Source organism: Crotalus tigris, unplaced genomic scaffold (genome assembly GCF_016545835.1).
Source record: "Crotalus tigris isolate CLP2741 ecotype Arizona unplaced genomic scaffold, ASM1654583v1 scf7180000017550.10884619, whole genome shotgun sequence".
Classification (NCBI taxonomy): Eukaryota; Metazoa; Chordata; class Lepidosauria; order Squamata; family Viperidae; genus Crotalus; species Crotalus tigris.
Window position 1 is genome coordinate 2,152,809 of NW_024096468.1, and position 26,096 is coordinate 2,178,904.

General features: G+C 35.5%; 1 protein-coding gene across 10 annotated transcripts in view; it reads left to right on the forward strand.

The window, feature by feature from the left end:
* The window catches only part of FOXP4 (forkhead box P4), a 175,681-nt gene that overhangs the window by 94,588 nt on the left and 54,997 nt on the right, over window positions 1–26,096 (forward strand). For 9 of the 10 annotated variants that reach the window (XM_039339780.1, XM_039339814.1, XM_039339789.1 and 6 more), the window contains 2 exons: window positions 15,495–15,617; window positions 21,533–21,619. In XM_039339780.1, the coding sequence (XP_039195714.1) occupies window positions 15,495–15,617; window positions 21,533–21,619 (210 nt within the window). Of the gene's footprint in view, window positions 1–10,701; window positions 10,781–15,494; window positions 15,618–21,532; window positions 21,620–26,096 lie in introns of those variants that run through there. The other variant, XM_039339848.1, reaches the window with a different exon arrangement.

Genomic DNA, 26,096 nt, shown 5'->3' on the forward strand with positions numbered 1-26,096 from the left:
TGTGGCAGAATGCAGCACTTTTAAACTTTTCCATTCAGGTTTGGTAGTATGAATACTGTACAACAGGGGTGTCAAACTGCCGGCCCATGGGCCAGTTGTGTCATTCGGAATCCACGCCCATCCTGTTGCAGGCAATGGCAAAACCGTCCCAATACGTTGCACGACGTCACGTGGTGTTAGGAGTTTGACATGTCTGCTGTACAGTGTATTCATGAATATTGAGAAATGCCAAAACTGTAATATTGATCTTACTGAAGCAAAGTTTGAAGTTGAGAAGCTTCCTACAGAACAAACTTACCAAGCTTAAATTGTCTCACTGATCACTCTTGTCTTGTCAATTGTATTTTCTGGGGGTCCCAGCACATGCCAAGACTAAACCTCCATACCAGGCTTGTATAGGCACAAAATATTAAAACACTGAATTTATTTCAGTTTGATAGTTGCATATTTAACATGGCTTAGTGAGATAAGTGAAGTGCCTGTCTATTTTATTTACAGTTCACAAAATTACTGTAAACCAAAATCCAGAAAGAAAAAAAAAACTTTAGCCATTTTTGTTGTTGTTGAAAAAGGTCACTCAGATTAGAATAATTTGTGGAACTTTAATGTAGAGGAAATTCAGTGTATATGAACTTTGTGAATCCTGAGCATATCATCCAAATTAATGTGTGAAAAATAATTATAATGTTTTGTCAGGTTTTTTTTCAAAGTTCACAGTGTAGTTTTTAGCTCATGAAAACTTCTTTTCAAACCCGTCTTACGATAAAAAAAACTTCTAAAACATCACTTTGAACAATACATACATATATACATATAAATTACATATTTAGATATAAATTGTGTGTATTTTAATAAAAATGATAAATATAGAACTAAGATTTGAAATGTAATGTTGAGATTATAAATGCATACTTGTGTAGTGAAACAGAAATGTTCTGGAAATTAATTTAGTCATACCTAGTCCAAGAAATAGCCAGCCTGATGGTTAAGACAGCAAGCTAGAAACCAGAAAATTATGAGTTCTAGTCCTTCCTTGGGTATGAAGCCAGCTGAGTAATCTTGTGCAGTAACTCTCTTTCAGCCCTAGGAAGGAAGCAATAGCAAACTACTAATGAAATTTGGGCAAGAAAACTTTAGAGATTAATCCAGGCATTTGCCAGAGGTCAAAAAGGGCAGGGCGGAAGGGAAGGGAAGGGAAGGGAAGGGAAGGGAAGGAAGGAAGGAAGGAAGGAAGGAAGGAAGGAAGGAAGGAAGGAAGGAAATTAGTTTAAGAAAATCAAACAGTCATTGGGAACATTTTACAAGAGAACATTTTACATCCACTAGATTTATATCATTTGCATTTTATTGTGAGATTTGAGTAAATATGTGATACTAGGAAAAGTATCTTTTTTATGGATTTAATGGATTTTTAAATTGTTTTAAAGGTGATTAACAGCTATACAGAAACATTGTAACTGTCTTTTTATCCAGGATTTCTGAAACTTGAAATTAAAATTAGTTACATAGATCAGTGACAAACTCTTCCTTCCTTCCTTCCTTCCTTCCCCTCCCCTCCCCTTTTTGACCAAGTGAATACATCCTAACAGTTCTTGGGATTCTTAGCCATCTGCTATTTCATTTCTTCCTTGATTTGTTGTATTTGTTAATTTTTTTAGTTGTTTCCCTTTTTATCTACACATATCACATATACATCCATATGCATATGCACTCACTCATTTACTTGCTGTTATTTCCAGTTCAGTAATTACACTTTTGAATATTTTATTAATGATTCTGTTTTAAAGTCAATATCTTTCCAGAAAGGTGCAGTTATTTTATTTTTTAAAAAATTCTCCTAATCCAAAATTTCAGGTAGAGGCTTCCATGAATTTTTTTTCTTACCTCAGAATACAAATTTGTAGGAAAGTGTCAGTATCTATTTGGCCTTTGAATTACTTTGAACCACCTGGCAGGTTCCAGGTAAATTGATAATGCCTATTTGAAGTAGATGTAAAACGTTTTGAAATTCAACTGAGATGAAACAATCAGACTTCAGCGATCATGAATCTGCTATATTTATTTTGATAATCTGAGGTAATTTTATGTTATAATTTATTATTAATTCTATCTTAAATCATTTATTGTTTAAAAGGAAAGCAGGAATAACTGAATTTATTCCAGGAGTAAGATTGAAATTCAACTCTTCATTCTGACCTATGGCATATTATGAGTTTTATGTATATGAGAGCATAATGCTAATGTAATTCACTCTACATCCCTAAATCAGTATTTTACACTTGGAAGTTCAATTATGCAGTGATGACAAATTATGAAAACCAGGTTCTTTCTGTATAAGATCACTTAATTCTAATAGTCTATGTAGTTGCACATTTGTATTCATTCCTTTTCTTTTTTTCTGTTTGTTTGTTTAGAAAGATGTTACATGTACAAACTAAAATACGAGGACAATTTGAAAATAAACCTTCGTTTGGTTACCAGTGACAGACACTCGCAGATACAGAACTTTTATTATACACATTAGAAAACTACAATATTACATTATTTTTTGACATAACCGCCATTCAAATTGAGGCATCTGTCATAATGTCTTACAAGATTTGAAATTCCTTAGTAGTAGTCGCTCGGCACCAAATCTGGACTATGGGGGGGTGATCAAAAACATCCCACGGAACTACTTCAAAAGTTCTTAGGTGCATCTAGCATTGTGCAGGTGAGCATTATCTTTGAACCAACACCACACCAGTAGTCAGCATGCCCCGATGCTTTGTTATGAGGGCTTGTCTTGAGTTTTTGTAACATTTCAAAGTAGACTTCTGAATTGATGGTCGAACCACGCTCCATGAACTTCACTAACAGCACTCCTTTGGCATCTTCACATTTGTCAGGATTGTCTATGGCACCACTTCTGGTGTGGTGTTGGTTCATGATAACCAGCTAGATGCACCCAAGAATTTTTGAAGCAGTTCCATTGGGATGCTTTTGATCACACACACACACACGACATCCCAGATTTGGTGTCAAGCAACTACTAACTAAGGAATTTCAAACCTTGTAAGATGTTATGACCAGTGCCTCAGTAATGTAATGTTGTAGTTTTCTAATGTGTATAATAAAAGTTCTTCACGTGTCTGTCATTGATAACAAAACAGAGGTTTATTTCCGGATTGCCCTTGTATAAGATATTTATTTCATGTAATCTCTTACAATATGAAAATGTCCCAACCCCTATTTAAAAACTTCTAGTTTTTCTGTAACTATACTGATCATGGTTATCTCCCTCAACGCAATATAATTTTCATGCAAAATTACCTATTTTATTTATAGGCTGTTAGTTTGATTGTAACTTTTATGTATTAATGCTTTTACTTTACCTTATACATGACTTTTTTTCTTGGTTTTGAGATCTCCCTCCCCCCCAAAAAAATGTTAAATGTGACTCTTATCCATCAAAACATGGCTCAAGCCTGACTTACAATGGTGCAATACATTTCACAAATAAATGAGAACTTAAACTGCATTCCCAATTTATTTTGGCAGTTGTGCTCTGATAGAATTTGATACTTTTATTCCCAACCATTTGGGCTGTAGAAGTTGAAGAAGTATGAGCCAATGATATGGTTTCAAAAGAACTTTCCAAATTCTATTTGGGAAAATGAATTGGTTGCAAGATTATGGCCATTTTTAAAAGTTCTGGCAATGAGAAACACTCTTTTCTTTTTGAGATTTTGTCCATTTCTAAAAGAAAACTGAAGGGTATATGTGCCATTTCAAGACATTTTTGTAACCAAAGAAGAACAGTACAGGGAAAGAGTAGTAAGTTTGGAGCAACTGCAGGAAATTGCTTTTCTTTTGTCTGCGTGACAAGAGAGCAGTGGTGTGGAAAAGTGTATTTTGTTGATCTGAACTTGAGTGAAATGGGTAATGAAGACAGATCAATATTAGCCCTTCTACGTTCACTCACTTGAGAAAAAACAGAACTTCCTCTATACGTGTTGTTCAGCTGATTTTTTTTTTTTTTATTTTAGTTGGTCACATTAGAGCTGATTCTCTTATTTTCTCCCATGCCTAGATCCTCCTCCTTTTTTATTCATTCTGTCTTCTTGTTACAGCTCTTACTTTTGCTTGGTATCCAGAACATTGGTAATGTTGGCATAGAGACACTAAGAAACAAAACTATATTGCATAGGTCATTCAGGTGTAATAAACTATTGGTTTAAGTCTGATAAACTTAAACAGCGTCACAGGAGACTGTAAGGTTTCATGAAACTTTAACTTGAAAAGCACATAAAAACACTTTTTTATCCAGGCATGCTAAGATATCTCCCCCAACGTTATTCGAATTCTGTTCTTAGAATAATTCCCAGAGTTCAATGGACCTTAGCTTCATTTGGATTAACGGTACGATGTCCATCCCAGGGCATCTGTTGAGGAATATTTTTAATTCATCTTGTAGCAATTAAAAATCAATACGCGTAGGATGTAGTAATAGTACTCATGCAAAGTTAAGCAGTTGGAATGCTTTCTTAAAATATAAATGGAGTTAGCAATTAGATTTTGGGTTCATTTTATAATAATTAGAGAATACAGTAAGACTTAAATTTGTATAAATACCTAATAAGCATTTATATATGTGTACTACACTATAATAATTTAAAATATTGTGATTCTACTACAAACCCAAAGAAAGTTTCCTACAGCACTTACTTCTTCTGATGATATTATGTTTCCCATGACTGATTTTTTTTTAAGTATGACCCATATCTATGAAAGAGGTGCCAATCCCTGGAATAAGATTTAGCTCAGAATGAATATCTAGATAAGTTGTATTCAGCATTGCAATTATATCTTTGAATCACTTGATTTCTTTATCCCCGTTCCTCAAGACAAATTTATGTCCTAGGTATTTATTTCTTTGAGGACTACAAATATGCCTAATCATATGCAATCTTCCCTATTCCTAATTTTGGTTGGCTGAGTGGGATAGAACTCTCTAGTTCACTGGTATCAAGCCCCGCCACATCACGTGATGTGTTGTGACGTATCACAACTTTTTTTGCTGAGGTGGGCATGGCCTCCGCATGATGCATTCGGCCCACTGGGCTGACAGTTTGACACCTCTGCTCTAGTTTTATGAAAGTCAGGCTTCTGCTCTTGTCAACCAAATGCAAATATAAAAATCCCCTTCAGAACCTCTGAGGAAGTTTGCAGTTGAACAGGTGAGTTTGGCACACAATATACTAATGTGGGTGTATTGTGCATGACCTTATACCATTACATGTGTTTGCAAATCCTGATTGGTATAATCTTGAACAGAGCTACCATCCCTTCATTAATATGATACTTGTTTTCTACCCAGAAGCAGGCTATTCTTTTTTTTTTTTTTTTGTCTTTAATTAGGGCATAATGGGCTTCCTGCTGAAGCATCTTGAAAAGGCATCTCCATTCTGATGCCTTATCAGAGCTTTGTTATAAGACTAGAACTGTTAGTAAGCAGTTTTGTGGAATGGCAACAGGCCAAAGAGTGAGTCATTGCCTGTCCCAGCTTACTGTCTGCCAGATGCCAGCTATGACACACCCATACCGACAAACCATTACTGAAGAGAGAAATTCAGCATCTCTGTCCGCAGGCATAATGCTTCTGTTGTTGCTGAGAGTGTTAATTTTTTAGAGAGGAGAAGAGCCTAAGATTATAAAACTGCAGGCTTGGGGCTAGTCAGTGAAACTTCCGTGGTAACTTAATTACTCTTGAACTCATGTTAATAGTGCAGAAACTAGCTGAAACTGCAACCCTCCTTAGAGTTTGGACTTGTGTGTAATGCTTACTGGGAGCTTAATTAATAAATAGTGGTTTGAAAATTTAAGTCAAAATTGAAAGTATATTTAATTAGCTATCCTAAAAAAAATGATGTGCATGTGGCTTGTTTGCTTGCTTGCAAATTAAAACTAACCAGAGGTTAGCAAAAATGGATTCTGAAAAGTTGTTTGGAACTTATTGTAAAGAAAGAGGAAGAAGAATGACTTTCGATTCACATCTTTTTTTTCCCCACTGCACTTACCCAATGGACTGACTAAGGATTTGGAAAAATAGTATGTATATTTTAAAACAATGTCCTTGGGGGCTTTAGAAATGATACTTAGTAACCCATTCCCTCTTTTTATGTTGCAATACTGTATATGTTTCATCCAAGGGAGATGAGCAGTTAAGAAACAAGAAATAAGAATGAATCAATGAAGGAATGAAAGATGATAATTCTTAAATCTTTTCCCTATTTCTACCTCAGTCTACTCTTTATCTATATGTACAGTTACAATAATAATCAAATTTATTGGCAGTTAAATTGTTAGTATTATAGAATTCTAAGTCAAGTACTTCACTTTGCCTACTATAGAATAGCAATAAATATTGTTCATCAGAATGTTATTTTACTTTCCTCATTTGCTTCTACTTGATCTAATATAGCTCCAGCTGAGTTGAAAACTACAACTTACATTGCTATTAATTTTTGTTAATAGCATATAGATTGTATCATGAACTGAAAGTTTCAACATCTATCATTGGCCATGCTGGCTGAGTATGCTGAGTAAAGTTCAACAACATCTGCGGAATTGTTCACACCTACTTCAGGCAATCTTGCTGCCATTTTCACTAGCTGCTGCTATTGAAAGTAAAAAAAAAAAAAAAAAGACTCCCTTTAATATAGCTACCATCACTAGAATTGTCTTGTGAAATAGGTTGAAGTCATTTCTTTTGAGGAGTTTTAATGTCACTAGTGCCCCATGCTGTCTGGGACTCATTTAGTTTCTTTTACATTGTAAAAATTAGCAGGAAGAAGAGAAATTAATGTGTACAGGAAACCTTATTACCAAACCTTTGTGTAAGATTTAAATGTGACCCCCAAATTAGCTATATAGAATGAAATTACTTGACAAGACCACTTCCATATTATTGATGTGGACTTTCTTAATGTTAGGTAAGATAAGATAACCTTTATTGTCATTTTTTTTTTACTGTGGGCACAACGGCACACATCAAAAATGAAATTTAGTTGCCCTCTCTCAAAGTGAATACATACCTGACACACACCTAACATACTATATACAACATATGTATAGACCCACACCCTTACATATACATAACAAATAAATATTAAACACTGTCCATCTTGAAAATATAACAGAAGGAGGAAGTTTGAGAATTTACAAGGTTAATGCTATATGGAATGAAACTATGGCTGAATCTGGATGTAGAAGCAGAAAAAGTTCAAGTAATGCCTTACCTAATGTAATTTTGGTGATTAGTACAATGTCTTCTTCAAGAGGAATTGAGTACAAATAGTCCTCAACTTACAACCATTCATTTAGTGATGGTTTGAAGTTACAATGGCACTGAAAAAGTGATTTATGTCCATTTTTCACACTTACAACAGTTGCAGCATCCCCATGGTCATGTGATCTAAATTCGGATGTTTGGCAGCTGGCTCATATTTATGATGGTTGCAGTGTCCTAAGGACCTTTTTCAACCTTCTGACAAGCAAAGTCAATAGGGAAGCCAAATTCACTTAACAGCAATGTTATTAACAACAGCAGTGATTCATTTAACAACTATGGTAAGAAAGCTCACAAAATGGGGCAACACTCACCTAACAACTGTCTTGCTTAGCAACATAAATCTTGGGCTCAATTGTGGTCATAAGTCAAGGATTACCTGTACTAGATTTGATGCTCCATTGATAACAGAGATTTGGTAGTGAAAGTAGATAATTGAATAGAAACCACTGTTTAACACTCAGCATTGATTATCAAATAAATGAATAGGGAGTGTGTCCCATTAACATAAGAGGAGTTTTAAATTCATCAGGTAGTTAATCTCATTATTTACTTTTCTCATCACCCCTTTGATTCCTTTTAAGATATGAAATGTGATTTGATGTTAAGAAAAGAGATAAAATAACTGAGCAAAATATTCTTCAATACCCCATCAATATAGCCATTTCAAAAGCTTCCAGCACTTTTCATTATTACACTCTATTCTAAGTAGCTGTGCAACTTCCAATATCTGCCATTTGATAGTCATAGCAAAATTTCTTCCCATCCACATAAGGGCTAGGCAACCTTGGCTCTTTTATGACTTGTGGACTTCAACTCCCAGAATTCCTGATCCAGCATAGCTGACTCAGGAATTCTGGGAGTTGAAGTCTACGAGTCATAAAAGAGCCAAGGTTGCCTACCCCTGGGGTAGAGGCACAAATGGATTTGAGAAGTTTTAATATATGTGGTCCACAATGCAGGATTAGAATGTGAAGATAACAGAATTAGCAGAAATTGGAAAATTGACCTATTTGATAAGGGATAAAGTAGTAAATATTTTCTTTAAAAAAACTGGAAGCCCTTTATGGACTTTTTGCAGAAAATAGATAAAAATGATGTAATGATTTCTGGATTTGAAAAGAGTGGGAAATGGGAAGATTTGGGAAGAAATTACCTTTGTGATATAACCTTGATGGGGGGAGGAGTGACAATAAATATGATTGTAACTGTTGTGTGGAAGATTGAAAGTTGCTTGTTTAAATATTTCTTCTCTTTTTCCTTTATCTACTGCATTTTATCTTTTTTTCTTTTTCTTAATTTCTTTTTCTTTATTTTCTTCTCTGCTAATCTTTTCTCCGCTTAAAAATATTCTAATAAATAAAGATGATTAAAAAAGGAAGTAGGTTTAATATATGTGGATTTTATATTGGATTCTATATTTGGGGTAAAGTATTTCATCTCTAGCTGTTCAGCTAGCCAAATGTCTTGCTTTTGACCCAAGAAGATATATTCATTTACATTCTGCTTTTCTGTTCCTTTTAAATACTCAAGTTACTTATATCAGCAAGTAACACTTAAAATTAAAAAAAAAGCCCATAGTGGAAGGGATTAGCCTTCAGAATGAGCTGCTAAAACAAATGAATGAAGATCTGTTGTAGTGTCATAAAGTGTACATTTCATAGCTTAAGAGTAATGTAGAAGAAGGTCCTTTTCTGCATGTCTGATACACAGCCTCAGAAACAAAGGGAGTATCTTTGGATGGCATCTACTGAATAATTGTATACCACTCAGAGCCACTTCTTATGAGACAGGCAACTATATAAATGTGTTAAATAAATAAATACATTCGTAACAGAAGAGAGCATCTTTGAGATACTCATGTTTCAAGCCATTTAGAGTTGTACAGTTAATTTGTCTATTCAGGTACTTAGGAGGGACAGATTCTTTCTGTAAATGAAATGCACAGAAAGACATTATTAGATGAACAATTCACACAATCTAATTGAGAACAGCCTTCTCCAACCTGGAGCCCTCTACATTTGTTGGTTTACAACTCTTCCATTCAGCCAGCATTGCAACTACTAGGCTGGCATTGAGGGAATTACAGTCCAGCATGCTGGAGGGTCCCACACTGGGGAAGGATAAAGAAGGTAGGGGAGAGAAAGAATCTAATCATGATAGAGCAGTCATTAGTGACTTTTTCCACCAACTCTTTGTAAAGTAGGAAGCAGGAATGTGAGAATCATAGCTCATGTATATCTTCCTTCATGACCCTCCTCTAAGAAACCCCCACCATTCATGGTGTCAGCATAGCATTTTAAGAGAAAAGGGGAAGCTATTTGATGTAGACAAAGGTTTGTATGAAAATATAATTCTGCTTTGTTAGCAGCCATCACACTCTAAAAGGCGCCACTTTTGTTTTCTTGTAACGTTGTGAAAACCTCATGTCGGATCGAGAGCTGCGGCCCTCACGACTAATCGCCTCTCCTTTGTGTTTTTAGATTATAGGGGCAATTAGTGTTGTCAAAACCTCTGGCAAGTCTCTTTGCTCTTGACAGGGTGTCAGTCCGACGGGCGCGAAATGGAAGGTGTTATAACTCTCCGGTAATTAGAATGCCTCCGATTTTGAAAATGCCAGCCAACGTGTATCATGCTGGATGTACAGTGTGGTGGGGGGGCTTGGTGGTGGGGGGAGAGTTCAGATGGGGGATTCAGATGAGCAATTAATTACAGGCTCTCATTCAGAGCACATTGCAAGCTGATGAGCAGCAAAAGGAAATTATCCTGATGCTTGTCTTCTAAAGAGTGGGCATCAACTGCATTCTTTCTTGTTCTCCTATTGCTACTACCCAAAGTTCTTTATTGATTTTCATTGCTTCTTGCATGTTGGAACAGCCATTCTGATAGATAAAGCATGAACTACTAGCAACTTGATATACTAGCCAAATACAGATTGTGGAGGCTACAATAATAAGTCTTTATGTTAATTATTCCACTACAGTTCATTAAGACTCTTCACTGTTGCTGTCCTTGTGATAAATTTGGTCTTCTACGAGCTTTCTTACTGTAAAAGCTGGAAGAATGCTGCAATTATCACAAGGATTGCTAGAGTCTCTTTCTAATAGTAGGAAGCAGTTTAAGTTTAAGCAGTCTGAATTTTGTCAAGATGGACCAAGGTCCGATTGCCTTGATTCATTGACTGATTCTAGTTGTCAGTGCCTCTTCAGCAGTCTTGGAGCAAGTCCAAAGGCAGTTAATAAATAACTTCATAAGTTAACTTGGAGTGACTTCTAGAATGACAAATGAAATTTGGTGCACCTCCCTCAAGCCAGCAACCTGAGTAAACAGATAAGCTTTTAACATGCCCCAAAGGTCAGCAAGCTCCTGCTTGCTTGAACTGACAGGACAGAAGGGTGTAGAAATTCCCTGGTGCAATTCTGTCTGCTTCAAGAACTATTAAATCTAAAGGTAAGAATGTCTTCCAGGTTTTTTTTTTTTTTTACTTGCTAGTCTGATGACAGAGTTGATATGCTTCATGTGCCAGGGTGCAGCCTTTCTCTTTCTGAATAGATTGAGAGAAGAGAAGAAGGCAACATGCACTGCATAGTCTTCAATGAAAGGAAAACAAGCTAGGGCATCTTTAATAACAAGCAATGCTGGATGAGATGGAAAATATGTGACTATCTCTAATACTGTATACATCATGTGGAACAGCAACATATAATGTTTCTTTGAAAGTACTCCAAATATGATACCTGTTCCTCATAGTGCTCATTTGACATTTCCGGCTTGGAGAAAGGCATGGCTGAAATAGAGTAATTTACATTCCTTATTCAAGTAATTTATATGCCATTTTTCCTGTGCTCAAAGTGACTTCAAAGCATATATTCCAAAAGCACTGAAATGTTTGAAATGTACAGCTAATTACCATCAGAAATAGATTTTCCTTACACAAGACACGGAGGGAGGAATGGTACCCAGCTTAATCAGGAAATCTTTCCACAATTTCATGACACCTGGGTTAAAAATCATACCTTTTGATTGAAGGCACGTAGAGCTCATCTGACATGTTTGGAGATGTTACCTTTTCTAGGGCATCTTCCAGCATTAGAAGAAGCAATAACTTAATTTTATTCTAAAAATTAAAATCCTCAATCTTCCATTTTCCTTTGCTCTTTATATTCCTAGCCAGGATCTATCAGACATAATTCTGAAGAACCTTATTCCACAGGAGCTAGTATTTCTGTACTACAGGAATTGTACATTTTTTGGGATTAAAAAATGGAGAGGTTTTTCTTTAACTGAAAAATAAATATGTCAAGTAAGAGTTGTATAGATTTTTCCAAACTTTTCAGTGTTTATGTTCTTGCTTGATGTTTATGCAGAAATGCATAATTATTTATATCTATGAAGAAGTTTTATAATTTTCACAAACCCCTGGAAATGAAGTAATATGGAGACAGGACAGTGAAAGGAAGCTTCTATTCATTATTGGTATTTCATATTTAGACTCATGAACATACCTGATAGATTCAAAAATAGTCCTTCAGTTATACTTACAGAAAGATATATTCATTCCATATTCTTTGCGACATCATCAAAGCACATCTGGGTTTGCTCTTGTTCTTTAAGCCACATTTCTTCCTATTTTACTTCATTATTACAGCCATCCTTAAGCTAATACAGAACTTCTCATTTTGGTATAAGGATGGGTTGATGATCCTAGAAGATGTCTTAGTCACTGTGAGAACCCTGCATAATACTAATACTTCTTCACACAAGCGGTGTGGTTTTTGCTAGCATGGAGTTTCATAGTACATTAATTCTTCTTTAATACATTCATTCTTAGAAAGCATATTTCTCATTTCTCTTATATTTCAGGCAGTTGTAATAGCTGTAGGAAGGAATATAAAAGAAGGACTGTGACATTGATTGCAGAAAAAATGTGCTAAGTGTATTAGATTTAAGATATTTATGGTTGAGAAGATGCCCAAAAGACCAGGTATAAATACTTAACTACTTTTAACACCAGTATTGAAATGTAATAACTGGCATCTGCATTATACTGATCCAAAGCAATAACAGTATCTGGAATAGAATTTTATAGAGCTTTGTGTGGAAAATGCTACTGTCAGTTCCATTAGTTAGACCAGTCCAGGAAATGAACTCCATAGGAAGGCTAAAACTACTTTACTGAGATTGATTTTATCAACAGAATCTTGCAAATCTAATTATAGCATATCTCCTCCCCCTTTTATTCTCCAATGAATCAGGGAGGAGTCTGCCTGAGTCATTTATGAATATTATCTCATATCTCTGGACTTCAGTTCCTTTGTCTTCGCAACAGGTTCTTGTGTATTTCTGCCAAGATCCTCTTCCTCACTTTCTACAGCCAATCTGTTATCTGCTGTTAGTTTTTGTTTTAAAAATGTATTATGCATATCTTCAGGATTTAAAGTGTACAATTGGTAACTATCTAAGCCACATGTCTCTTTAGCATCTTCATAAAACTATGGTTCAAGAATTCCTTATTGGGTAATTAAGGTGGGAGTTATGCAATATGAGCTACATGGAATTTATTTCAGATGAGTTCAGGGAGGAAAGAGAAATTATGTTTCACAGGCAAATGATAACAATGGAGGCAGGCTATATTCCAAGAGTGTTTAATGGTATTTTGAGGATATTTTATTAGAATTTTAGTTTATTATTGTTAGCTTTCTTGAAATATGATGTGCTGTGTGTGTGTGTGTGTAGAATGTTTTAGAAATACAGATTGACTTGGAAATCAGTTGTATTATTTCTGGAGCAGAAAGACCTCCAAAACAACCTTTTCCTTTTAAATGCTGTTTGGAGTAGAAGTAAGAGCTGCCAGGGTGAAGATACATTTTTTTTCTTATTCCTCCCACCTGTATCTTCTGGGCTAGCATACAATATAAGGTCCATTAAAAATGGAACTCTTTATGGGCTATTCCACCAACAACATAGGATTAAAAAACTTTCCACTACATGGTAAATGGCTTTAATTTCAATACCCAATTGGGCAGGTGAAATGTTTTTTATTTTTCTTCAGATGGTTATTGCGGAGAAACAAGACATTTTTAATTGCATGTGAAGATAATAAAGCTTTTTATTTCTATATAATATGATATTATGTAACATCAGTGTTCTAAAAATACTTGCAAGAATTTCAAAAAAAATAATTACAAGATAAAAGTTAGAATTTTGTTTGGGATATAATAATTTAATCACACAAGTGGTTGAAATGTTTCTTCCTAATGAAATATTTCAGTTCAAGTATTTCTGATTACTGGAGGGAAACTCAAATATGGATGCAGCATGAAAAATACTCTGTGCTTCTCTTAGCTTTCTAATTGTTGATAATAATTACAGTCATTGGTAATCAGTAAGATGTTGATAAGCATGTAAAATCTGATTCCATTAACTTACGGACACAAGCCTTCATGAAACTTTTCTGAATAATTTTTTTTCTGTTTCTGTAATGGGGTACTAACTGCTTTAAGTACTGCTTTAAGGATGCCACATGCTTCTATCTCCCCACTTTATTTAATGAAAAGTACTTTTCTTGCAACAAATGCATTTCAGTCTGAAGACTGTATTTAGTTCACAGTTGGCGTTTTCTCCCTGCCTTGCACCATCTTATGATAAACATGTTACCTAATTTTTGTTATGAATAGCAGTACAATTTTACATTCCACAACAACATCACAAACTTAGAACAAATGTTTTCAGTACTGATGGATGTGTTGTCACAAATGGCTTGTTGACTGGAAGCATTATTCACAAATGAACAAAGAGGAAATAGTGGTCAACCACGAAGTGATTATGTGACTTTTTCTTGATCTCCCTTCTCCAGTAAGGATGAACACTCATTGAAGTTTTTGTTTAACTTTTGACCCACTTACAGGGCATCATGAATTACAGTGACCTAATTCTGACTTGTCTGTTTTGATAGTAATGTAGGCTATAAGAATAATAACCTTTGGGGACTTAGAGAAAGCAGCACTATTTCCTGCCCTTAAACAAGGCATGTTAGGACAGGTGGTTTATAGTCCACAGACTAGAGTTTTTTCAAAGGCAGGGAAACAGTATTATGAAGCAATGACTGAACGTTAAATGTACGCTTGGGTGGGGGGACGGTATCAAATCTCAGTATGAATCTGTTCAAAATATTTTGTAACATTATGTAATATTTTGCTGCAACAGAAATGCCTAACTTTATTCTCAGGAATTCAGCTAGTGCGGCTATATTACATATGTGAACAGTCACTGTGGGCATCTGTTAAATTGTGTTAAATAGACAACTTGCCACCCAGAAGCTGTTCTGATTGTGCTGCTAGATTTTCATGGTCCAATTGCTAAGAACTATTTTAAAATGGGATACTCACAACATTCTAGATTAAATCTGGAAACAAAGTATTTAAAACTAAATGAAATTCCCATTAAAACAAAAACAAAAGGATTGACAATTTGTCTCCATTTATGAGTGGGATGTAACTTTGCCTCCTTTAGCCTGCTACCAGCTGCAAACAAATAAGTGAAACTTAAAATATGGTTTCCCATCTACAGCAATTGGTAAAAGGGAAGTCCCACAGAACTTTTCAAAACAATGTATGGTTTCATCTTGCAAATAGGAAAATAGCATTTTCTCTTGCTTTCATTTCTCTCTCTGTGTATGTGCATGTGTGTGTGTGTGTGTACATAGCTCTTTGAATAACATTCATTCACTAGCTTCAGTATTGATTTGGGGAGGTAGAATTAAAAAAAATCTGCTAATTGAATTACCTGTGAAATATGAAGTGGAATTTTGTATTTCTGTCTACAGCTTTCCATCTGTAGTGTTAACATCAACTTTTGTTCAGGTTTGCTTCACTGTGTGCATTCAGACTTGGATAAAAGTTTAGGATTTGACAGAACAATCTACCTCAAAACTGAGATCATGTTTTTTTCTGAACACTAAGCAGCTATTTTTGTTCTGCTGATTATGAGCACTTAAATGCTCTAGCTTTACTGCACCTGCAGAAAATACATGTATTTTCTTCACATCCGCATGTCTGGAGAATAAAGAGTATGTATGAGTGTATACATTATCTCTGTAAGTATTTTTTTTCCAAACTCTCTCTTATCCCTCTACTTGACATCTCCTGTAACCCATCTTCTGTAGGTTCCAGTGTCTGTGGCTATGATGTCTCCTCAGATGATCACACCCCAGCAGATGCAACAGATTCTGTCTCCACCTCAGCTTCAAGCTCTGCTGCAGCAGCAACAAGCAATTATGCTGCAACAGGTAAAGCAGCTCGCATTTGAGCAAACCTTTTCATGTCACAGAAGCTGACATCTATGTCTGAATTTCTCTCCTGCAAATGCAATGTGTTTCCTGTTTGTAAATTTGCAGGATGGGCTGAAAACTACTGACTTGCCCAAAATTGCTGGATGTAATAGTTGAATAAAAACATGAATCCTTGACAGTAAAGTCCAACTCTTTTCAGTTTAAAAGAAAATTCTTTGTCATGGATATGGGGATTGAAATCTTTTGGATAATTCAAATATTGGAGGTATATAAAAAGATAGGCTGTATATGAGGGAAGATTGAAGATTTTATTTGCAGGTGAAGATTTTGATTGTGAATTTGATTTTTGTTTTATTTACCGAGATATATTACAGAGGACATAGGGATTCCAATGCCCCAGTTTTGTTTCGTTTTACTTTATTTTTCTCTTAATGATGATCTGGAATTGGTCTAGTTAGAAAGTCTAACTTTGTTAAATATGGTTGGAAGTTAAGTCTTGTAAAATGGGTTCAGGTTTTAGTTATACTATAGTTGGATAAAATGTGGCTGAATTATTTTTTCCACATAACAAAATTACCGTGTTCTTAACCCTGGGTAATACAGTCCCCTTCCCATAGCACAGTGGTTCTCAACCTTTTTAATGCCACGACTACCAACCGGTCGTAAGTCGAGGACTACTCAACCGGTCGTAAGTCGAGGACTACTCAACTGGTGCAGCACCATTTGCAGAATGGGACTTTTGGCGGGCTCAGCAGGGCAGAGACAGCCTGGACAATTCCTATTGGCTTTTGAAAGCCAATAGAATTAGACTCTATTCAAGAGAGTCTATTCTATTGGCTTTCAAAAGCCAATAGAATAAAAGGGAGTAGCACAGCTAAGGAAAAGGGGGAAAAAATGGCGGACTGCATTGTTTGGCGACCCCCGTGAAATGGTCGTTCGACCCCAAATGGGGTCCCGACCCACAGGTTGAGAACCACTGCCATAGCAGGTTCCTCTCTAAATCAGCACTAATTTTAGGATAATGGGTAGTTATAAAAAGTTCTTTATTTCTTGTCTTCCTGCATTGATTGTTCCCATGAAATTTTAAGAGTCAGAGAATAGCTGGATAAAAACTGAAAATGAAAAGCATAATAGAGATAAGTCCTCGACTTACAACAGTTTGTTTAATGACTGTTCAAAATTACAATGGCACTGAAAAAAGTGACTTATGGCCATTTTTCACACTTAAAATGACCATTGCAGCATCCCTGTGGTCACGTGATCAAAATTCAGATGCTTGGCAACTGCCTCATATTTATGACCGTTGCAGTGTCCCAGGTCATGTGATCCCCTTTTGCTACCTTCTGACAAGGAAAGCCAATTCACTTAACAAACCCTCTTACTAACTTAGCAGTTGCAATGATTCACTTAACAACTGTGGCAAGAAAGCTTATAAAATGGGATAAAACTCATTAACAAATGACTCACTTAGCAACAGAAATTTGGGACTCAATTGTGATTGTAAGTTAATGACTACCTGTACATCTTTCAATTAAACATTTGTGCTAAACAAATGAGGACTAAATGAATGCCCTATTTAACAATGCCGACTGTGTATTTTGCATTGAAACCCCATTCTAGACATTCTATTTCAAAGCTTTTTTAATTTTTTCCCATATAATGACAGTCAGCTTAAGAGCTACATATAAAGCAGTTAGATATAATTTTCATTTTGGTTTTGGTGACTGAGCATATTCTGCGCTCTGGAACTTTTCAAGTTCTGGCTTCTTCTGAATTGCAGCAGCACGTTTATCATGTTAGCTTATGGCTCTAAAATATGCTTAATCCTATAAAACTTTACTTTAAAGAGTTCCCTTAGGAAACATTTTCATCCACCTCTATATAGAATTGGGAGTCGGATGGGCGTATATTTTTAAACTAAATACAAGTGAAAATAATTATTAAAATGAGGGAGGAGATTAAAATCCCCAAGAAAACACAACTGTTTGGACAAACATTTACACCAGGGAAAGGAGAGCAAACATAAAAACCACAGCATCCTCCACACCCTTCCTCCTGCCTTAAGTACCTGTTTATTTCAAGCATGCTGATAAGGAGTCAAGGTTAGCCCCAGGGGAAGAACAAAAGGTAAACACTAACCTGGGTGGGGTCCTTCCCTCTCAGAGCCTTTTTGGAGCCAGATAGAGAAACACGTCTGACTGCAAATTAAACAGCCTGGACCGGAATAGCTGGCATTCTCTGTGAGAAGAAAACCAAACATCACACCTCTCACCTCTTGACCCAATGTTCTCAGAATCCCATATAGAGACCTGGTTTTGATTGGCTTTTGGGTAAACAGGAGGCTTTCCAAACCTGTTCAGCAGAGTTAAAGTGAAAGGTTTCTGCTGTCAGTGCTGTCAAACACAAGCTGATAAGGACTCTCCCAGAATCCCTGGGGACATTCCTCAGAAGTCAGCTTTCCCCTGCTTTGCTCCTCCACCCCCATTGAGGAAACCTGTATTGATCTCTTCCCCCCCAAAAAACAAATTACATCTGTAAATCATTTATTTTAATATAATGAAACTAAAACTGACATGCTTAAGAAAAGCTCAGAGCCACTTAACATACACTAAGCAAAGTCCTTTAAATGTCTCGTCACACTGAAGAGCTGAAATTCTTCCATGTGCTAAATATTAAAATTTTGTAGATAAATAATTAAGGAACTAAAACTGAAGTAATTTAAAATTTCACATCCTGAATCTAGAAATAGTCACTAGTTAAAGTTTTAATTTTGATTTGTAAGTTTCTTTCGGAGAAAAAAAGTAGAGCTTGATGGATAAAAATAATTCATTTTAGATTTTTTGAGGTAATATATAGATTAAATAAATTGAATTCTATTCCTAAATAATCTAACCAAAATTGCACCTGAAAGAAGGCATTGTTAACCTGGAAATGGCTCTCTCCAAAATATTAAACCTTGTATTTAGGCAAGATAAGTTCAAAATCACATTGCCAGTCAACCTTGTCAACTTTAAGATGTGTGCATTTTAAGTCACAGAATTCCCCATCCAGCATACCTAATGACATAAAAATAGTTTATATAATTAGTTTCATCCAGTACTTACTAAGTTTGCTAAACAATAATAGGTACACATTTTTACTCTGGCCACTAAAACATATTATTTGAAAACTAAGTGTTTGTGGAAACAGTTTCATGTATTGGTTTATCTGTATAGATTAGGGAGTATCCAAAGCTTCTTTTAATTGAAGCTCACGTGTTGCACAGAACTTTCCAGAAACAAAAATAATAATTTAAAGCAGAAGATTTGGCTTTCTTAAGTCCAAAAAGAAACACTTGTCTGTTTAACTTGTGAGTGGTTGCTAAATTCACATAATTTAGAACCAAGTTTACTAGCTATAGCCCAGGAAAAGCAATAGCTTGTGAACCAGCCAGATTTGAAAATAAATCTTCCTAACAACTTCAGGCACCTGGGTTTCTAGAGACAAGGCCTGGAACATCATATATTATAAAATGTTATAATTCCAGGAACACCTACAGGAAGGAATCAAATGCTAGGACAATACTGCAGATAGATAGATAGATAGATAGATAGATAGATAGATAGATAGATAGATAGATAGATAGATAGATAGATAGATAGATAGATAGAGTTTGTTTTCTGATGCAGATGCTCTTTCCCAAAGAGGAAGGGAGTAGAAATATGGAACCTGTCATTTGCCCCTAAATCCTTTTGACACAATTTTTAATTCTCATTAAAATAGCCAAAGTTTTTTATAAGCAATTACATTCACGTGTATTCATGCTTTCTATCCTTTGTCTCATCCCAGAAAATCGTGTCTTTCTTTTTCATTTAGACTTTAAGCTCCTTTAAGGGAGAGACCAGTTTCTTTTCCAATCAAGCATTGCATATAGTATAAATTATTCTTCATGGTCTTTAATGACTTTTGGGAGTCCTCTGCATGAAGCCCCTTCATTTGCCTGTGTACAAGGCTTCTATAGCTGTTCTGTACTTGAACTGATTAACTTCTGGCCAGTTGCAATGCAGGAGTAAACCTTGCAAAAAAGTGTTTTCAGCATTAACTTCTAAGCTGTGTAGCAGGTTTCTCACCAGCAAAACTCTTACCTTGTCTCAGTTTTTTGGCTGTTCCTGCCATCTTACTGAAGTTACCATGACACCCTACCAACGTTTCAAAGTGGACTTTAATGAACACATTTTTTTTTATTTCACTATAAAGCACACCGGGTGAGACAAGAACAAAATGCAAAGCAGTTGGAAAAAGCCCTGGTTGACTCTGGTTATCATAGTACTAAAAACACTTGCAAGATGGAACAAAAATGTTTCTTAGAATTAGGAGATTCCAGTGGATGTGTACCCCCAGGTACTAAACCAAAGCTCAAAGGAACAAAATGTTTGAGAATCTCTCACTTTTACTGCTTGTTTTACTATAGCTACCATGCTTTGCTTTCAGTTTGTTATTTCTATATAGTAGGTCAGTCTCTGAATTTATTAGATTCCTATTGTACTCAGTGGTTTATTATGTGTTTATCTCAAATATGATTAACTATTTATATTATGGGTTTTAAAGTGTTATAACTTGTATAGGCTTGTAACTTAAAGACAAGTATAAATGTTTTAATAAGCAAAATAAATAACATTTGCTCTAATATGAATATAAACATTATTTAGGCAAGAATGATTTTTCTTCTGTGACTTCATCCTGTTAAAGCAATATTTGTCCATAAATAGTGCCAGATAAGCCCTGGGAACTAATTATATCTAACAAGCTTTGGTTTGGGTCAAGAGCCCCTCCAAAAGTTGCTATTAAAAATGTTATCCTTTTAATTCATCAAAAAAGGAAAATTAAATAAAATGACTCATTGAATAAGTTAATTAAATTAAAACAAATAAACTTTCTGTCTTGGACCCTCCATTTTTTTCCCCTCCTGATTTTTCTAATTTGGTGTGCAGCAATTTGAATGCCATGTGTCACATGTGATAGTCTCTCCAAAGTTCAATATCTCTCAAATATGGCATAATGCAGCTCAGTGCATTCCAAGCTAATTCATTTTTGTCCAAAAAGACATAAAAATACACAAGATTTTATATCCTCTCCTGCTCTCTTTCCTCTTCTGTCTGTTTCTCTTGTCCCAAATAATAATTGGCAAGAGAAGGTTACAGCCTAGGTCTCATGTAATTCAATAAAATGTTAGTGAGTAATATTCTTTCATTTCTGGGAATGCTTCTTTTGATTGACTCTTCTAGTCTGTTGACATGTATTCTCTACACCCTCTAGAAAAATATTGCAGTTGGCTATCTGCTTTCATTTCAAGTTCGGTATTTTGGGGAAAATAATTTCCATATCCTCTTTCTCAAAGAAAGATATGTTCATGGGAAGATCAGGTTTCATGAACTTATCAAGGTTTTAGTCTCTGGGTTTGTCTGTAAAATAGAAAAGTTAATGACCTCTTTTCAATAATTATTGTGACTGTACAATGATTATATATTAAAAAAGCAAAAGAAATAAATGCATTTGTTTCATTGACTTCTTTTATGATTCTATTCATTATGAACCTATAGACCAGTGGTTCTCAACCTGTGGGTCGGGACCCCATTTGGGGTCGAACGACCATTTCACGGGGGTCGCCAAACAAGGCTGTCTGCCATTTTTCCCCCTTTTCTTTCGCCACGCCCCTGGCACCCCATGATGTATAAGTGGTTGGGGGTCACCACAACATGGGGACCTGTATTATGGGGCCGCGGCATTAGAAAGGTTGAGAACCACTGCTATAGACAATCATATAATAACTTTATGGTGTGCTCGCATCTTACTAGATAGTTGCAGAACATTCAAGTACTGCAACACCAACTTTTATCATCATTTTTTCTATTTTTCTTCTATTTTTTCTTCAGCTTCAGGAATACTACAAGAAGCAGCAGGAACAGCTTCACCTACAGCTTCTGACTCAGCAACAAGCTGGAAAGCAGCAAGCCAAAGAGGTGAGATTTGATTTGAGTTTAGGAAGACACTATACTTTGCAAAAAAAATAAATAAAATCTGCAGAAAAGAAAAAACCATTGAGGGGAAAAGAGAGTTGCTAGAAAAATTGCATTGCATTGCTCTGCATACAAAATAACAGGTGTGCTTCTTTTCCATCTGAGAGAATAAACTGGAATGACTCTGGTTATTTAATATAGAATTAGTTTCAAAAAATTTCTCAAGTCACTGCTTCTGTGTTTTGTAATAAGCAAGTTTAACTGTGACTAATTCACAGGTAAATGTTTTGCAGGGATTCTCAATAATTGGCCCTTGTTTAAGAGATTTATCTGCCTCGAGTATATGATTTTTGCTGTAGAATTCTAAAATAAAAGATACTTGTACCATTCCTGCTATTGGCACTTTTGCCAGAAGCATCATCATAATGCAGAACGTTGTGAAAGTATTTCTAGCATTTTCTGGTATTACTTGAGAAACATCAATTGAGATTCTATGATAATTTGGAAAATCTATTATATTCATTTTAATAGTCCGAGGAAAACTTAAAGGGTTACCTGTTAGATCCAGGAAACAATACATTTTCAGAATGCATATATCCATGTTATGCAGCTATTGTTTATGATTAACTTGACAATATGTATTTTTATGTTAGTTCCAAGAACAAAAAATGGCATACAGAGCAAAATCTCCTTCCATTTTCGTCAGCATGGTTAAACAAGATTGAAAGAGAATGTCTGGCCCAAACTCAATCTGTGAGTTTGTGTCTCCCTGAACCCGGATTTCCCAGTTCCTTTACAAAACTGTAATCATTACAACACATTGACTGAAAATTTTAGTATATCCCACAAATTTTCTGTAAGGCAGTACTTCCCAATCTATGACTGGAGTGTCTATTGATGGTAGAGGTTACTTCAAGTGATCCCTAATATAAGTATCAAAATGGCCCAAATCCCACATTGTTGTATTTTCTGAAATTTGTTGTCCTGCTCTAAAACTTTGTGAAATTTGATTTTGACCAGCTATATTTTTTAAAAAATTGTAATTTCCTATAAAATCACATTTGCTGACAGGACATCTGTGGCATGATACCTGCAAATGAATGCTTTAACCTTCAGCTTATGTGGTTTCTTGGATGAGAAACGAAACATCTTCAAGTCCAGTTGCCTCCTGAAAACACCTTTGGGATAACTTTAGAAATATTGCTTTGCTTGAATTAAAAGGGAAAATGTTGGCAGGTATAATAAATTCAGTTCTATCATCACATACTGTGCCTAGGCTAGTCCTTACATTGTTGCTTTGTACTGATGCATTTGAAATGCTAAGGTAGATTCAGGAAATCTTGCAATCCTAATTTCTTCTGTAACTCCAGAAAGCTTGAGAGTGACAGTTGTCCCAGTATACCACCTGATACAGCATGGTTAATCTAGGAGGGGAGCAGCACATGAGGATTGGCCAGCAAGTAACCTGGGCATCAAATTAATGAAGTGCTCCCGTCAGTCCACAGTGTCACGCTGAAACTCCTCTTGATGTACTCATAAATCAAAGTGACTGGCGCCCTGTTACCCCAGTAACTGCACCCACTCAGCTGCATCTAATGTAAACAGAGCAGACAAAATGCTTTAAGAAATTCAAACCCCATCACCAGGGAAAGATCAGGGATCAAAGAACATAGAGTTGGTGGAACAAGAAGTGAAGGTAAAAATCTGGGGTTTAATCCAAATAAAAGCTTTCCATAGATACCTGCAAGTATTAGAGGAAGAAAGGATTGTGAACAGTACGATTAGTACACCAGTAATTGCTAGTGACTGGCAGAGGTAGCTTCAGTAATTATTTTCTTGTGTTTAAGATTTTTATCAGTGTGCAGATAAGCTTCATTGGTTCTATTAAAAGTACATGGAGGATGATCTCCAGAAGTGAAAATGTTCAGAGAAGCCCACAAATTCTGGTAAATGGTAGCTTCTAAGACAATGCCAGATTAGCTGTTATTATTTCAGTTCTAGTGATGAGGGAGAAATCTTGGAGTAATATGGATTAATAAAAATAATATAGAAGGAAAAAGTGAAATGAATCTAATGGACTGCATTTTTATGTATACAACACTCTGCTGGGCTTAATAAAATTACCAATATTTCAAAGTTCTAATACATTTCCAACAATTCCTCAGAAAAAAAGGAGTTTAATTATGCGACTTACTTTGTCTTGCATTCAGTTTTTTTATCCAAAGGATTTAACATTAGGACTGATGTTTGTGGGTTTTTTTTTTTGTTTTGTTTTTTTGGGTACACTGTGGGTTACTTTGGCTGTACAACCTTTGGCAACTGAGAAGAATTTGGGTTCAATAAAATTAGCTATTCAAAAAAAATTCATCCACCATAAGTAATCCAATATTCTACCTATATGTTCATGACAGTGTCTCATTTAGAAGGAAAGTCACATTTGGAATACTGTACTTTGGAAGAAAGTAAATATTAAAGATACTTCCAAATCAAGCTTTTATTATATAACCATCTGCTTCACTCATGAAGCTTTATATCAACAGAGGGAATCCAAGCATCACAATTATCTATTTATGATCTCCCCATATTTTTCCATTGCTTTTATTTTTCTTAATATTTAATATATAAAACCCCATGTATAATCCATGTAGAAGGATAAATCAGAATAGCTTGGCCTCTTGATTGATGAGTGCTGAAAGCTATTCTTCTATTCTTCTGGAAACTTCTGAAAAAGGAGGCTTCTTCTCAAACATAAAGAAGATATATAAGAAAAGCATAATAAAAAAATAAAAATTAATCATTCATATGCACTTTCCCATTATCCTTAAGTTAATTCAAGGCCTAAAAACCAAGGTACGATTGGTCCTTGACTTATAACAGTTCATTTAGTGACCATTCAAACTTACAACAGCACTGAAAAAAGTGACTTATTACCATTTTTCACACTTACAACAGCATCCCCGTGGTCACATGATCAAAATTCAGACACTTGGCAACTGATTCATATTTATGACGGTGGCAGTGTCTCGATGTCATGTGATCATCTTTTATGACCTTCTGACAAGCAAAGTCAATGGGGAAGCCCGATTCACTTAATAACCATGTTACTAACTTAACAACTGCAATGATTCACTTAACAACTGTAACAAGAAAGGTCATAAAATGGGGCAAAACTCATTTAACAAATGTCTCACTTAGCAATGGAAATTTTGGGCTGAATTGTGGTCGTTGGTGAGGACTACTTGTACTTATAACTTATAACCATCCAATTAATAGGCTTGGATTTCACTGAATTTGTAGGGAGAGGAAAGGCTATAATTATGGGGAATCACCAAGAATGTCAGTCTTTGTAATAATCTTGTTTCTTGAACTTGAACCATGCATACTATAAACACAAGATCATCTTTGGCTGATAGCAGGATGTGTTCTCATAAAAAATGATACTCCATAAATCTTGTAAGCATTCTGAGGAAAAAAGAAACATAAAGAAGAGACGGGCAAATGTTCTGGCCATGCTCATACTCTTGTTCTATTTGTGTTGATTGGAAAGACCTGCAGAGAAACTGGAATTCTATTCAGTTTATGTTGTTTCAATTTTTTCTGCATTTGAGAACTAAAGCAAATGAAACAAATTGTTGACAGTGTAATTACAAAGGAGAAGGCTGGAGTTCCCTTCTTTTTCTCCAGACAACTTGGTGCATCTGTCTCACCCATAAAAATGGCTGAACATGAATGCCTAACCTTTTCTTGGTGTACAATAGTTGTTAAGATATTCGCCTAGAAATCAGGATACTGTGAGTTCTAGTCCCGCTGTAATAATGAAAATCAGTTGGACCAATCACTTTCTCTCAGCCCAACTGACCTTACAGATTATTGTGGGGAAAATAGGAGGAAGAAGGAATATTAGTGAGTTTGCTGCCTTGAGTTATTCATTTAAAAAATAATAAAGAAGGGTTTTTTTTTAAAGACCTTTTTTTTTTTTTTGCTTTTCTGCCTGCAGTACAATCCCTGCAGGGGTTGCCCCTTCCCATTTTGATGCCTCTTTGCTAAAAGTCCTGATGATTCATTGGAAAGGAATTCAGTCCCAATCAAAAGTGAATGAACTTATCTTGATATAGGCACAATCCGTAATGATGTAGTCTATTTTGCTCTTCAGAAAACTACTAGTCAAATGCCTTCAAAGATGAAATGATAGACAAATTTAATGTTTGGGGGTTTGAGTATGTCATGTGTTAATACTACCAGTTCTTGATTCTCTGAGGTCCTCTTCAGACTGAAGCTGCTGCAGGTCTCTTTGCCCTCTTAAGCACTCTTAGCTGCTCTGCTCATAAGAGTATACATAATCCTTGAGAAGAGGATAGGAAGAATTGTGACAGAGAAGAGCTACATTATTGGAGGGTGTGTGATTTTGTTTTTGTCAAAAAATTATTGTCTATTATGTTGCTTATAAAATAAATATTAAAAACCTTTCTGATGGTGCTTA